General features: G+C 35.5%; 1 protein-coding gene across 7 annotated transcripts in view; it reads left to right on the top strand.

Annotated features, from left to right (window-relative positions):
* Nucleotides 1–12,154, top strand: part of Pde7a (phosphodiesterase 7A) — a 104,181-nt gene extending 92,027 nt beyond the window's left edge. For 3 of the 7 annotated variants that reach the window (XM_021724905.3, XM_021724906.3, XM_021724908.3), the window contains exons 8-13: nucleotides 200–331; nucleotides 527–618; nucleotides 2,565–2,709; nucleotides 3,639–3,735; nucleotides 4,507–4,587; nucleotides 7,769–9,604. In XM_021724905.3, the coding sequence (XP_021580580.2) occupies nucleotides 200–331; nucleotides 527–618; nucleotides 2,565–2,709; nucleotides 3,639–3,735; nucleotides 4,507–4,587; nucleotides 7,769–7,974 (753 nt within the window). In that variant the 3' untranslated portion in view covers nucleotides 7,975–9,604. Of the gene's footprint in view, nucleotides 1–199; nucleotides 332–526; nucleotides 619–2,564; nucleotides 2,710–3,638; nucleotides 3,736–4,506; nucleotides 4,588–7,768; nucleotides 9,605–10,624 lie in introns of those variants that run through there. The other 4 variants (XR_002483689.3, XR_002483688.3, XM_078017093.1 and 1 more) reach the window with 4 other exon arrangements.
* Nucleotides 12,155–14,058: the final 1,904 nt, after the last annotated feature.

Here is a 14,058-nt window from a genome sequence, read left to right as displayed (position 1 = left end):
TATATCACACCTGCCACAGTGTCCTGATAAGGTAGTACCTGGCAGGTGTTGGTGGCATTCATGAATAGTCTGCCTGAAATAAATGACATGAAGTGGGGGAAGATTGTCAACACTACCACTGGCTGCTAATTCAAAACTACTCTAGTGGTGTAGAGTTTACTTCAAATATATGATTAATTATTCTTTTGTCACACTTTAGCTTGCCAATTCTGTAACTCCTTGGGATATCTTGCTGAGCTTAATTGCAGCTGCCACTCATGATCTGGATCATCCAGGTGTTAATCAACCTTTCCTTATTAAAACTAACCATTACTTGGCAACTTTATACAAGGTTAGTGCAGTTTTATCATCAAAGTCTGATTTTTTGCATTTTAGAATAAATGTTTCATATTTTGAAGAAATAAAAGTAGCAAAAATAAATTCTCAATGAATGCTAGAATTTTGATCAGATTAATATTACTGACAATTAATTCTTTGTTTAGGAAGAGACTTACTATTAAGTAACTAAGAAACATACTTTTTGTAGAATACCTCAGTACTGGAAAATCACCACTGGAGATCTGCAGTGGGCTTATTGAGAGAATCCGGTTTATTCTCACATTTGCCATTAGAAAGAAGGTATGTTGGATTAAGACAAATTTAATTTGTTATTAACTATGGAAATTAAGTTGGCAAATAAATCTAAGTTTTGAAATTAATGTTATTATGTCCAGGTGTTCTATAGTTTTCAGTTTTTGTTAAACTAAATGGATAAATTATCTTATTTAAAAATATATTTATCAAAATTTCAAATGTTTAATCCTGTACTATATATCCAGTCAGTAATATTTTAGTGGCTATTTATTTTTATGAAAGACCATTCTATGAATTTGAGTACTAGAACATTTACTCCAGATACAAAAGGGCTCAGTCATAGGTTACTACTTAAATAGGTCTTACATATTTCCACTGTATGCTCAGCTGAATAAAACCTTAAGGTCTAGGTGTAAAGGCAAATTGTGTAGAAAGTAATTTTTCTATATAACAAGTAGATTCATTACAGTCTGTCTCAGGAAGTTTTCAAAATTGCTGAGAAGGAAAGAATGAAACTGTGTCCTCAAGAGCATAGTTCTAAAGTCACTTTTAGAGCTATTAAAATATATGATGAAAAGAAAATAATATTTTAGAAACATAATTTAATGTTTAAAAGGACTATTAAAAGTATCAATGTAAATAAGTTCAACATGGTGGTGGTGAACTGCCATGGTATAGTTCACAAATAAACATGAAAGTAGTGAAAATAAAAAGGTTTTACTGATGCTACACATAGAGAAGATGCACTTCAGAAAACCATGTACCATCCATCAAGAAAAGTGGTGAGGTGTCAGGGTGTATGCTTGAGTATTAAAATTTACACTCATTTACCTTTTTCCTTTTATAATTTAAAACTGTTTTCTTAAAAAACTGTTTTATGTAATGACTATAAGGAAAAAGCTGGACTTTATTTTTTATTTTTTTAAATCTATTCATGGTTACCATTTGGAGTATGACAATACTTCTGGTAAGTAAACTGTTTCTTGCTGTAGCACAAATATAAAAATTGCTTAAACTGTACAGTATTTATTTATCTAACTTTGGGGATGTTTTTATTAAGACAGATTAACATATTTGCCTCATTGTTTACTTTTTATCCTGTTTTGCATTTGATGATTAACTTTGTTGATTTCTTTAGGTTTAATAAAAATAAACTGAAAATGAGGAAAACTGTTAATAGTATCCTTTTACATTTTGTTCATTTAGGGTTTATTTTACTTTAATCAATTTTGTGAGTGTTTTAATGTGTTTGTCAGCTGTTTGCTGACCATTAAAGATATACTTGCATTAGAACAAAGGGAAGGGATTTTTCAGTGTATTACTCTAGTTACTTGACATGAGGTGATATTAATATTTTATATTTGCTATTTCTATTAGCATGTCACCTTTTTCTTCTAGAAATTTGAATATTCATATACAAATATTTGATTAATTCTTGAATTTGACTTTGAATATATAGTCAAATTTAAACTTAATTAATTTTTTAGTGGTATCATTAGAATTTCCTTAGGCATATTTGTCAAAATGCCTAAGGTGGTCATTTGTTCAATGGTCTAGTATTCTCTCCATTTGAATCTTCCTTCTGCCTTTCAAATCTCAGGCATCAAAGAGAAACCAAAGTTGTTTATCCTCAGCACAAGAATTTTCCAGCAAAGAAACCCTAGAAAAGGATTTTCTCAAATACCATACCAATGCTATATTCATTTTTTTAAAGCAAATAATTCTACCTTGGTTAGCAAAAACAAAGGCACTTTTTTGGACTGTTTATATGTTGGCATTTTCTTACAAACTCCCTTGGTTTTAGTTTTGATTGTTTTAATAGTCTTTAAATGAATTTTTTAAAATACATTTTTTTTTTTAGATAAAATTTTTAAGTTGGATGGCAGTTTGAATATCTTAGGGCTCTGTAAAGCTTTGCTTAAGGGGAAAAATCAAGAATAATTATTTAACTAAAAGTCTTATACTTTCTTCTTATATTTATTTAATTACAGGCAGCAAATGGAGACTCAGATAGGTGCTTTGATACTGGCCACAGATATCAGTCGTCAGAACGAGTACCTGTCATTGTTTAGGTCCCATTTGGATAGAGGTGACTTGTGCCTAGAAGATGCCAGACATAGGCATTTGGTTTTACAGGTAAAATGAGGGTTGGAAAGGTTGTATTTCTAGGGTAAATTATGTTACTATTACAATAAAAATAAAATATTCTAGAATGTTTTTTCAGGGTAGTTAATCTGGAGAGACAGCTAAGGTGTTTCCTTAGTCAGGATCCACTTTCCAGGAAAGCATTGGCAGATCTGCTGCCTGGTGTTTTTTTTTTTTTTTAGTTGTAGATGGACACAATACCTTTATTTTATTTGTTTATATTTTTGTGTAGCACTGGGGATCGAACCTAGTGCTTTATGCATGTTAGGCAAGTGCTCTACCACGGAGCCACATCCATGGCCCCTGAGCCTGGTATTTTTATACTCAAGAATTCTGATGAGAAGAAAATGTCTGCAAGATCAGAATACCATGATCAAATTATGTTGTGGACATGTACAAATATGGCATAATTAATTCTGCTAATATGTATAATTATAATGTGCCATTGAAAAATAACAACAAAACCAACAACAACAACAAAATATATATATATTTTTTCTTTTCTTTTTTTTTTTAGTTTGTTCTGGGGATTGAACCCAACATCTGATGCATGTTAAACTTTAACGTGTTGTACAATTGAGCTATACTCTAGCTCTTTTTCTTTTTCTCTTCTCTTCTTTTCTTTTTTTTTGCTACTTGGGATTGGACCCAGGGCAATTTTACTACTGAGCTACATTGCCAGCTCCTTTTATATTTTATTTTGAGAGAGGGTCTCGCTAAGTTTCTAAGGCTGGCCTTGAATTTGTAATCCTCCTGCCTCAGCCTTCCAAATCATTGGGATTCCAGGCACATGTCACCGAACCTGGCCTCTTTTTCTTTTTTAAGTGTTCTTTTTCCCATTGTTAGGGTATGTTTAAACTTAGTACAATTGAGATCTTATTTTTTTTTTCTCACCACAAAATTAACATTTTGTTTGCTAGATGGCTTTGAAATGTGCTGATATCTGTAACCCTTGTCGGACCTGGGAATTAAGCAAACAATGGAGTGAAAAAGTAACAGAAGAATTCTTCCACCAAGGCAAGTTATAGTATTGACTAATAAATTATTCAGTTCATGTTTTAGCATTGCATGAATAAAATAAGAACTCAGCATTTATAAGAGCCTCTTGATATTTTTAACAATAATTCATAGATGTGCATACAGCCAGTATAATGTGCACATAGTGCAAATTGAGCATCTGTTTTGAAAATTAGTAGTCTTCTTTTGGAATTATCATATATACATATACTTATGCATTTATGAATATACATAGTGTAGGCTGGAAATTTTATTGTACAGAAAGATTTCTCTGAATTTGCTTCATCCCTTATTGTATGTGGAAGACATGTCCGTGTAAACATGTAAGACTTTTTTTGTTGTTGAATGTGATTCAAAGTCAGAGCCCAGGGGTCTCCATTTTATGCTGTACCCTTTTAAAAACTAAGTTTTAAACTAAAATGCTGACAGAATTATAGTCTTGAGGGTACATTAGTAAAGGTTTTCTACTTCTTTCATTTAAACATCAACCCAGCAATCTTTTCTATGTATGAATAACTTAAAGTTTAAAACATAATCAAGCTGTCTCCCCGCTGGAGATGGCCTGCATTATCCCTTTAATGTGCCTTTTCTTTCCTAAATAAACCTCTGTCTAAAAGAAAAGAAAAAAAAGAAAAGGAAACTAATTGAGAAGTTGTCCTCATGAGGGTTAAATATATTTTTCTAAGGTACTTATAGGAATGATGCAGACCTTAATTATATATTTAGCCAATAGATGTGTTCCATCTTAATAATTCCTTTTTTAATTTTTAGGAGATATAGAAAAAAAGTATCATTTGAGTGTGAGTCCACTTTGTGATCGTCAGACTGAATCTATTGCCAACATCCAGATTGGTAACTATATACATTTAAATATAGCTGGTTTGAAAAAAATGTCATTTTAATTTTGTCAAGAAGAGAAATTATTCAAAATATACAATCTATATTGAAATTGTGCTCATTTCTAGTTTTTAAAATAATTTAAGAAATCTTATTCTTGTTTTCTCTTGTTAGGACTCTTTCACCCTCTGTGCCCTTCCATTCTTTGTTGTCTGCATCCCATGACTGCTTTTTCTTGAAGACCCATCTCACATGATGCCTCCTCCAGCATGTGCTTTTCACTCTGCAGGCAGTGTTAGGTGGTCCTCTTCCAGGCACCAAGTGCTTACACTATTGCTCACACCTTGCCTTGCCTAGAGTATTCCTAAAGCCTTGCACTGTACCTACACACAGGAGGCTGTGGAGAACTGTTCGTTGAATGAACTACTAACTGTAGTAGAACACAGTGAAATATTCTGTGATTAAAGCATTGTGGCTTGTAGAAGAGCAGAGGAATGATAGCCTGGCATTGAGTGTTTTGGGGTTTGGTTGTAAAGTAGGGAATGGTGGAGACAAGTTGCTCAAGAAGGTTTTGAGGTAAGAATGTAATTTTGGTAGATAGTATTCATTGAGTAGGGCCTTTTGAGCTTTAGGTTGAACTTCAAAAAAAAATAAGGTTTCTAGAAATTGAGAAGGTAGAACAATTCTGTGGCATAATACTGCTAAAGGAGGATCATGCTGTAGAATCAGAAATTAGAAAATGTAATTATTATGTTGTAATTGTAAAGGATTCCCATGTGGAAGAAAATGGGTAGTGAATGGCTTGACTGCAGAGGGACAGGTAGAGAAGCTGTGACAGAGAGTGGTCAGACCTGTAGGAGTGCATAGGGATGCGGAACCTCTGGGAAAGCCCAGACTGGCCTGGAGTGCGGAAGTTAGCAGATGGATAATATAGTTAAGAAATAGATCTGCTCTGTCTTGATTGTCAAATAGGATAATTTTCAAATGCAAAACCATGGATGAAATATGGGCAAAAGGGAATTGAAGATGAGTGAATGAGTAGTAAACTTACTCTAGCTCTTCTAAATAAATGTCTTTTTGCCTGAGGAAATGACTCTCTATTTTAACTCATTTTCCCATTGTTCTAGATGTAGAAAAATGTATAAAAATCTTAAGTATAGTATATAATTATATGACTATGTAATTTTTATTATTAATATAATATATAAGTTGTAGATTATGAGCTCCAACCTATCTTAATGCACCTGGGTCAATTTCATTGAAATACTCACAGAATTAAAAACTTGGGTCTTAATCGGTTAATAGAACTTGCAAGTGAGGTTAAGAAATTCATGATTTTTCTAAGAGTGCAGAAGCTAGACTCCTCAAATTGTTCATCTCGAAGTGCAGGTCTGGTCAGTGTTGGGCACTTCTAGAATGGGTCGTCAGAGGACCAGGGATAAGATAAATGATGTGATGAGGAGAGTGGACATCTGCTGACTCCTCGCAGCCACCCTAGGAGTTGAATACTGCAAGTCCGCCATTTTCAGATAGTTTGCCCACCAATAGTTAACCAGCTGTAGGTGTAGGGCTTCAAATGGGTCTTTGTGATGTCAAATCTTAATAGTGATTACCTGGAGCCTGCTTAGGATTTGTAAGTGTGAGTCATGTGTAACAAATATAATTTTCTTTGATGTTAGTTTTGCTGAGTAGTTCCTGGGTAAGAGTGAGGTGAGATTTGTGAAATCTGTGCAGATAGAGGCAGCTGTGCTTGAAGGGTCCCCGTTGACAGAGTGTACCTCCAAGAGGCAGCTGCATGCCTGTGCCCACAGCCCTGGCCTGGGTATTTTTATCTCAACCTGTTGTAACAATGGCAAGAATCACATAAAATGGGTCGTGTAACACCTACGATAATAAGGTTCTACATTTGGGTACAAGCCCTCAACTGTTGGTGATTTAACCGTAAAGGCCTGACTCAGCAGGACATGGTGGCCAGAGGAAAGCTGCCAAAAGCTGCTCTGTTCTTGGGCTGTATTAATGACATTCTTCTCTGCTATCTCTTTCTCCTCACCAGAACATAAGCTCCTTGAGGGTAGTGATGTTGTGTTCTGTATCCCCAGCCACCCTGGATGGAACAGTAGAATCTCAAGTTAATATTATGTGGAGGGAATGAATCAATAAAAGAAAGTTTATTGCAGATCATCATAATTGTTCAGTTACCATAATTATGTACACTTAAAAAAATATCAACCATAAGACCATATAGGATTTTCCTAATTAAAAATAGTTTGGGATAATTTCTTTAATTTCAGTGAGATCCATCTGTGGTCCACATATTTTACTTCAAGAAAACTCTTAAATGTGAAGACTCAGAAATACTGTGTACTAGTGTGCTCTGTTTATTTCTCACTTTATTAACAGGTCAGAATTTTAGGAAGATAACGTGTATGTTTTGATTTGATTGATAAACTATTTCCTAGGAGGCTTCTTTGGACTAAGTGAGATAGTACTTAGTATGAAATCAGATATGATGTGCAGTAGAGTATTGTATAACCTACAGATACAAACAATTCTGAAATGACTTGTTCTCCTTTTCTATGAATTGAGCTCCATCAATTATACGAGTTATTTATAAAATAGGATCCTGGTGCACTTTTGGTGTTCACTGCAATAATTTTTAAAAGTTAATCTCCCCTGTTATCTTTAAGCTGATTAATTCTTCTTCTGAGTTTTAGTTCTAAAGTTAATTAGACAAATTGTCCAATTATTATTAAGAGAGGTTTCTGTCCCTGAGGGGTAAAGCAGTGAGTTCCCTAGTTCCAGTTCTGGCCTCGGCACCCACCTCCTGGAGGAGACACCCCATCTTGGCCTCCAGTTGTCTCATTGAAACTAAACTTTGAGTTGTGTTGTCCTAGTATCCTCAGAGTCCATGTGGCCAGTGCATGTTTGCATAAGTATTAAGATGTGGTTGTTCAACTGAGAGACATAATCAGGAAAGACTTAATAATGTTTACCAGTTTACCTTTAGGTAAAGTTCCATTGAGTTTTTTAAGGAATAGATTCTTCAGAAAAGATGTGTAAATTATACATGAACACACATATTTAGAATTTTTGAAAAGATTTAGGTAGTATTGGAATAGGACTTAAGAAGGTTAATGTCGTCTAGATCTCTAAATTTCGAGAATTCGTTAATAGCCGTTTTCTCTTATTTTTCAAGGTTTTATGACTTACCTAGTGGAACCGTTATTTACAGAATGGGCCAGGTTTTCAGACACAAGGCTATCCCAGACAATGCTTGGACATGTGGGACTGAATAAGGCCAGCTGGAAGGGGCTGCAGAGAGAGCAGTCTAGCAGCGAGGATGCCGATGCCGCATTTGAGTTGAACTCAAAGTTATTACCTCAGGAAAACCGGTTATCATAACCCCTGAACCAGTGGGACAGACTGCCTCATGGAGGTTTTTAGTAATGTGAAACGGGGTCTTGAGGTGAGAGAACTTACTCTTGACTGCCAAGGTTTCCAAGTGAATGATGCCAGCATTATTTATTTCCAAGATTTCCTAAGTTGGATCATTTGAACCCACTTTTTAATTATAAGACCTGAACATACAGCAATATGCTTTTGGCTTTTGTGTGAAACCTTGAATATGCAAAGCCCAGCAGGAGAACCCGAAAAGAGTAAAAAAAGAAGTTTCTCAGTGTGCCACGCATTTTTCAAAGCATTTATTCTTCAAACATGAAACTTGAACTGAATCTTTCAGCAGCAATCTCTTGGAATTCAACCAGTCTGATGCAACATTGTGTATCTGTACCTTCCACTAAGTTCTCTCTGAGAAAAAGGAAATGTGAAGTGCCCAGCCTCTGCTGCCTCTGGCAAGACTCAGTGTTTACAAATCAACTCTGAAAATATTGGTTCTAAATTGCTTTGGAGCATGATTGTGAAGGAACCACTAAAAAAAAAAAAAAAAAAAAAATTTAAAGATCAAACTTTAGACTGCAGCTCTTCCCCCTGTTTGCCTTTTTTCTTCTTTGGATGCCACCAAAGCCTCCTGTTTGCTGTATTTTATTTCGTGCACTGGAAGCTGAGCATTTATTCCAGTGCATTTATCATAGAGTACTGCCAAGCTTCTACTCCAGTGCTGTTTGGCAATGCAGTTTTTTTTAACTGTTAGTTTTTAATTTGGGGTGGGAGGGGAGGAACGCCAATGTCCTAGCTGTGTTATGATTCTGCAGTGAAGACATTGCATGTTGTTTTCACTACTGTACACTTGACCTGCACATGCAAGAAAAAGGTGGAATGTTTAAAACACCATAATCAGCTCAGGGTATTTGCCAATCTGAAATAAAGTGGGATGGGGAAGTGTGTCCTTCAGATCCAGGGTACTAAAGTCCCTTTCGCTGCAGTGAGTGAGAGGTATGTTGTGTGTGAATGTGTGGATGTATGTTTGCGTGCATGTTTGTGCATGTGTGACCGTGCATGTGTTATGTTCATCCATGTGGGAAAGGATTGGAAATGTAAGCTTTTATTTATTATTTTAGAATGTGACATAATGAGCAGCCACACTTGGGGGAGGGGGATGTAGGTAAGCTGTAACAGATTGCTCCAGTTGCCTTAAACTATGCACAAAGCTAAGTGACCAAACTTCTCGTTTTGATTTGAAAAAAGTGCATTGTTTTCTTGTCCCTCCCTTTGATGAAACGTTACCCTTTGATGGGCCTTTTGATGTGAACAGATGTTTTCTAGGACAAAATTTAAGGACTAATTTTAAACTTAAAACATTCCACTTTTGTAATTTGTTTTAAAATTGTTTTATGTATAGTAAGCACAACTGTAATCTAGTTTTAAGAGAAACCGGTGCTTTCTTTTAGTTCATTTGTATTTCCCTTGTTACTGTAAAAGACTGTTTATTAATTATGTTTACAGTTTGTTGCAACAGCCATTTTCTTGGGAGAAAGCTTGAGTGTAAAGCCATTTGTTAAAGGCTTTGCCATACTCATTTTAATACGTGCCTGTTGCTGTTAACTTTTGATGAATAAAAACCTATCTTTTCACATTTTTATCTTTGAGATTTACCTTATAACTCAATCCTTTGGAAATCACAATGCTAAATTACTAGGAAGCCAGGGTTAGCTGTTTGGCTCTTGGGTTCATTCATCAGATGTTAATTCAGTCAGAGCTATGTGCCAGCACCATCCTATGGGGTTATCTACTATTATCTGCACATTACTAGTGTGCATGCTGAGGCCTGGTTACATAGTTTGCTCAGTCTTGACTAGTAACATGGTAGAGGTCAGCTTTGATCCGGCTCTTGACTCCACAGCCTTTTGTACCCATAGTTAGGAACTGCATAAGACATTACCTCTTGGCCTTTTTAAAGGAAGGTAGTAAGAAATAGCCACTCATATTAATATAAGAATGATACCACTGGGCCTTTCCTACATCTTCCCAGTTCTATGTTCCTTTGTTATAAGGGACATGATGCAAACTTTAAAGTCAAACATATTTGGCATTTGTATTAAAGAGTGATTTGTCCAGTGGAAATATAATGGAAGCCACTTCAGTAATTTTCAATTTTCTAGCAGCCACATTTGGAAAAAAAAAATAGATGGAATTAATAACATTTTACTCCATTATATCCAAAATATTTTATTTCAACCTATAGTCAATTTTAAAAACAATGATCTTTTTACACTTTAAAAATCTAGTGTGTATTTTATACTTACTAGCACATCTAAATTCAAATTAGTCACATTTTGAGTACCCAATCCCCACATGTGGCTAGTGGCTAACATATTGAACAGCATGAGCACAGACCTTTGAGGATAGCAGAATTTTTACCAGGGGAAGGCCAAATGGCCACTCTTATTAGTGGCATCACCTTAGCAAATTTGGTATGTCCAGGGTCTGAAAGGTCCAGAGTAGAAGCTTACAGACATTTGTCTGCACATGGAGAATAGAACTATTTCATGGGAAAATCACATTAACCAAGCTCACAGTAACTGATATTTTTTAAAACTATCAATATTTTAATTCAAAATGAGAAATGTAACTATCAATCATTCTCTCCCTTTAGGCAAATCTTCTTGAGAAGCCAAATTATGAACAGCCGGTTCACTTGGTGAGCATGGATTCTGAGCAAGGGAAGCAAGTTGCCTCATGCCTCCATCTCCTTATGGAGATAGTTCTGCTGATATTCATGTTTGTGGACCAGGGTACCCTCTTCCCCTGGAAGATGCTAGAGATTCTCTGCCAGTAGTTACTTCTCCACATTAGCTTCTGATTGGCAACTCCATTAGATGTCATTGCCTTCAACATTATTTCAGTTGAGCTTACCTAGGCTCCGTTCTACCTGTGTGTGCTTACTTCTGCTCTGATCAATTGTTTGTCTTATAGTTTAATACTCAAAAGATTAGCTTACAGTTTCCATATTCTCAGGGGGACACCTTGGTGTTGCTTCCATTTTCCTATCAGTGTAATAAATCCATTCAAAAGTCATGTTTTGTTATGTATATGTGGGAAACACCTTTTATAGCCCTGCTTTTTAAATGGAGCAATGTTCCTTGAACATTGAATTTTGTAGAAAATTTTGAGGATACAAATATTAAGATCACATTTTTTAAAAATAAGCAAATATGGAACAATGTAAAGTCCACATGAATTTTTAAGATAAAATAGGAGACTTTAAAGAATTGTTAAGCATGTAACAGCCCTTTCAGGCTCTTGGCCTAATACTTCTCTGGTGAGGGAATCTATTCTTTATGGATTAAGGTCCTTGGAAAGCAAATCTTGACAAGTTCCAGCTTAATGACAAAAATTGGTTTCTGATCAATATTTGTACTCACTGTAAATGTGATGGTTTGTAATGATCCTCTTTGTATAAATAGTAACAATTACATTTTCTGTCCTTTGCAAACATGGGAAATATCCTTGTACCTGGTGTACAGGTTAGAGGTGCTAGTAACTCCTTTAAGATTCCAAAAAGGGTCTCTTTTTTCACAATGCTTTCTTGGCTTTTATTAAGCTTTCTATTTTCTTAAAACTTTAAAATTTTCACATCAGAAGTTTCCAGTGTCTCCAAACATCTATAAATATTTTAATGTATAAACTTTGTTTAAATTCCCTATCAATACCTGCTGATTGAGAAAAGACACAATTTCCAAAAATAACTAATATGAATTAATATTGCTTTTAAGGAAATATGCATACTAGTCCCTACAGCATCAACATACATTTAAAATATAGTAGAATAGACATGTGCAGCCACTTCCTGTCAAGGTCCTAAAGATGACCTGTCATTTCAAAAACCCTGAAGGGTCCATGGTCTAAAGGTAGGGGGCGAATTGACAAAGGGCACATAATGGGTCTCTATCTTCCTGGTTCCTCTGCTTAGCATAGGGCTGGTATAAATTGGACTATCAGTAAATATTTGTTGAACAAATTAATGTTGAATTAATGTTCCCTTTTTACCTATCAGATTATCACTAAGAGAAATATACTGAAACTAGTCTGTTTGTGCTGAAGTCATGTGGTAAGCAATATCTGAGTTCCTGTTGTGTACAGAGCATGGCACTGAATGTAATAAAAGGGGTTTTAAAATTGAAAACCATGGTCTCTGTTCTCGAAGTGTTTGGGTGACAAAATAATGTATGAAGTGTTTATCATGTTTATCTATATCATTCAAAATGAGCAAAGTGTTGGAGTGTTGAGAATGGATGACTAATGGTGAAAATGACATCATTTCTAGTAAATCCTATGTATAGCTGTTAATATCTGAATCATTTGGCTTCCACATTTGGTTCTAAAACAGTTTTAAATATCCAATGTACTTTTAGTAAAATTCTTTTTTATCAATTACATCTTAAAATCTATACTGACACTTTTAAGTTGTCCTGAAACCAATCTTAGTCTGGTGGGTTGGCAGAGGAAGAAAAACAACCCTGTTTTTAGTATTTGATTTCTTGCTGGCTATTATTTAAGACTGAAACAAAGTGACTTAGTCTATTGTAGCTATCCACTGATCCCAGTCTCTATTAAAAGAATTCCATCTTGTATTTATCTTTAAGCTCTGCATCTAAGTTTTTTTAAACATAAAATTTGTATTTCTTCATTTATTGGGCTATATTCTCAAAAAAAAATCAGGAAACAAATGATATCACAAGTCCCTTTGCCTTAGCTGAATTTTATGAAAATTACATATTTGTTTATACACACACAACATAAATTTTGAAGGAAATGCCGTAAAGAAGTGCACTTGTTTTAATTTGCTCAGGTTGCTATCAAAAAGAACCTAAACTGGGTGACTTAAAAACAACTGGTATTCATTTTTCATGGCTTTGGAGGGTGGAAGTCTAAAATCAGGGTGCCAGAATGGTTGGGTTCTGGTGAAGGCCTTCTTCCTGGTTACATCCTCAGATGGCCAAGAGAGGGCTAGCTCCCTCTTCTAAAGACCACCACCAATTCCATCTTGAGATCTTTGCCCTGGGACCTAATTACCTCCAAAGGTTCCACTCCTAATACCATCCTATTTAAAGGTTAGGGTTTCAATACAGGGATGAGGGGAGGAATTCTACACGTGCACTTAATAACTAACCTTAAAGTTCCTAGGTGTAGAGCTTGGGGGTATGTCTCAGTGATAGGGCACTTGCTTAGCATGTGCAAGGCCCTATGATCAATCTCCTGCATCACACACACTATAAAAATTACTAGGTGAACTATTTTAGAAAACAACTGGGATTTCCCCTAAGAATCATCACAAGATGAGGGTTAGGTTTTTCTATTACAGGGCACAGGGACACAGATTAAACGGGAGGAAACTGAGAGCTCTAATCATGAGGATTTATGTGGATGAAAATAATGGAGATCACTCCTAAGACCATGCATTAGGAAACAGAACCTGAGATGTGATCATTCTGAGACAGAGCTGCTTTCTCTCATACTCTTGGCTACCGTTTCTCTTCCAGCTCTCTCTTTTGCAGTCTCTGTTTAAGGTAGCAGTATAACATGATTTTTAAAAAGCATTATTTCTGTAGCTTATAAGACTTGGGTTTGAGTCCTTTGGTAAGTTACCATATCTTTTGATTTCCTACCCTGTAAAATGTCTTGTTTAAAAGTAAAATCATGTGTTGACACTTTTAGAGTGCTGAATCAATGCTACTATGAATATGCTTCCTAAGTCATTTCCTCAAAATCGTTGCATAAAATTCGTTATAGGTATAGCTGTACCTCATTAGTATCCTTATTTACGCTCCTGGTACTACCTACCTTGCTCTCTTAAGTTTCTTATTCAGCTTCCTGGGGAAGAATCTAATTAGAATACCTACTGAGGCTGTGTCCCTGGGCACAGTGTATGCGTTATCAGGTATTCTGCCCTGCAAAAGGGGAAGGACAAGGACCATCAATTTGAATCCCTCCCCCATTAGCTCCCCTGTGCTACTCTACCCCACTTGCTAACACCAGTATTTGAAAATGACTTTCTGACAAAACTCAAGTTCTCATGCTTTTCACCTT

The sequence above is a fragment of the Ictidomys tridecemlineatus genome, chromosome 7 (assembly GCF_052094955.1).
Source record: "Ictidomys tridecemlineatus isolate mIctTri1 chromosome 7, mIctTri1.hap1, whole genome shotgun sequence".
Classification (NCBI taxonomy): Eukaryota; Metazoa; Chordata; class Mammalia; order Rodentia; family Sciuridae; genus Ictidomys; species Ictidomys tridecemlineatus.
This window is presented reverse-complemented; position numbering and strand designations above follow the sequence as displayed.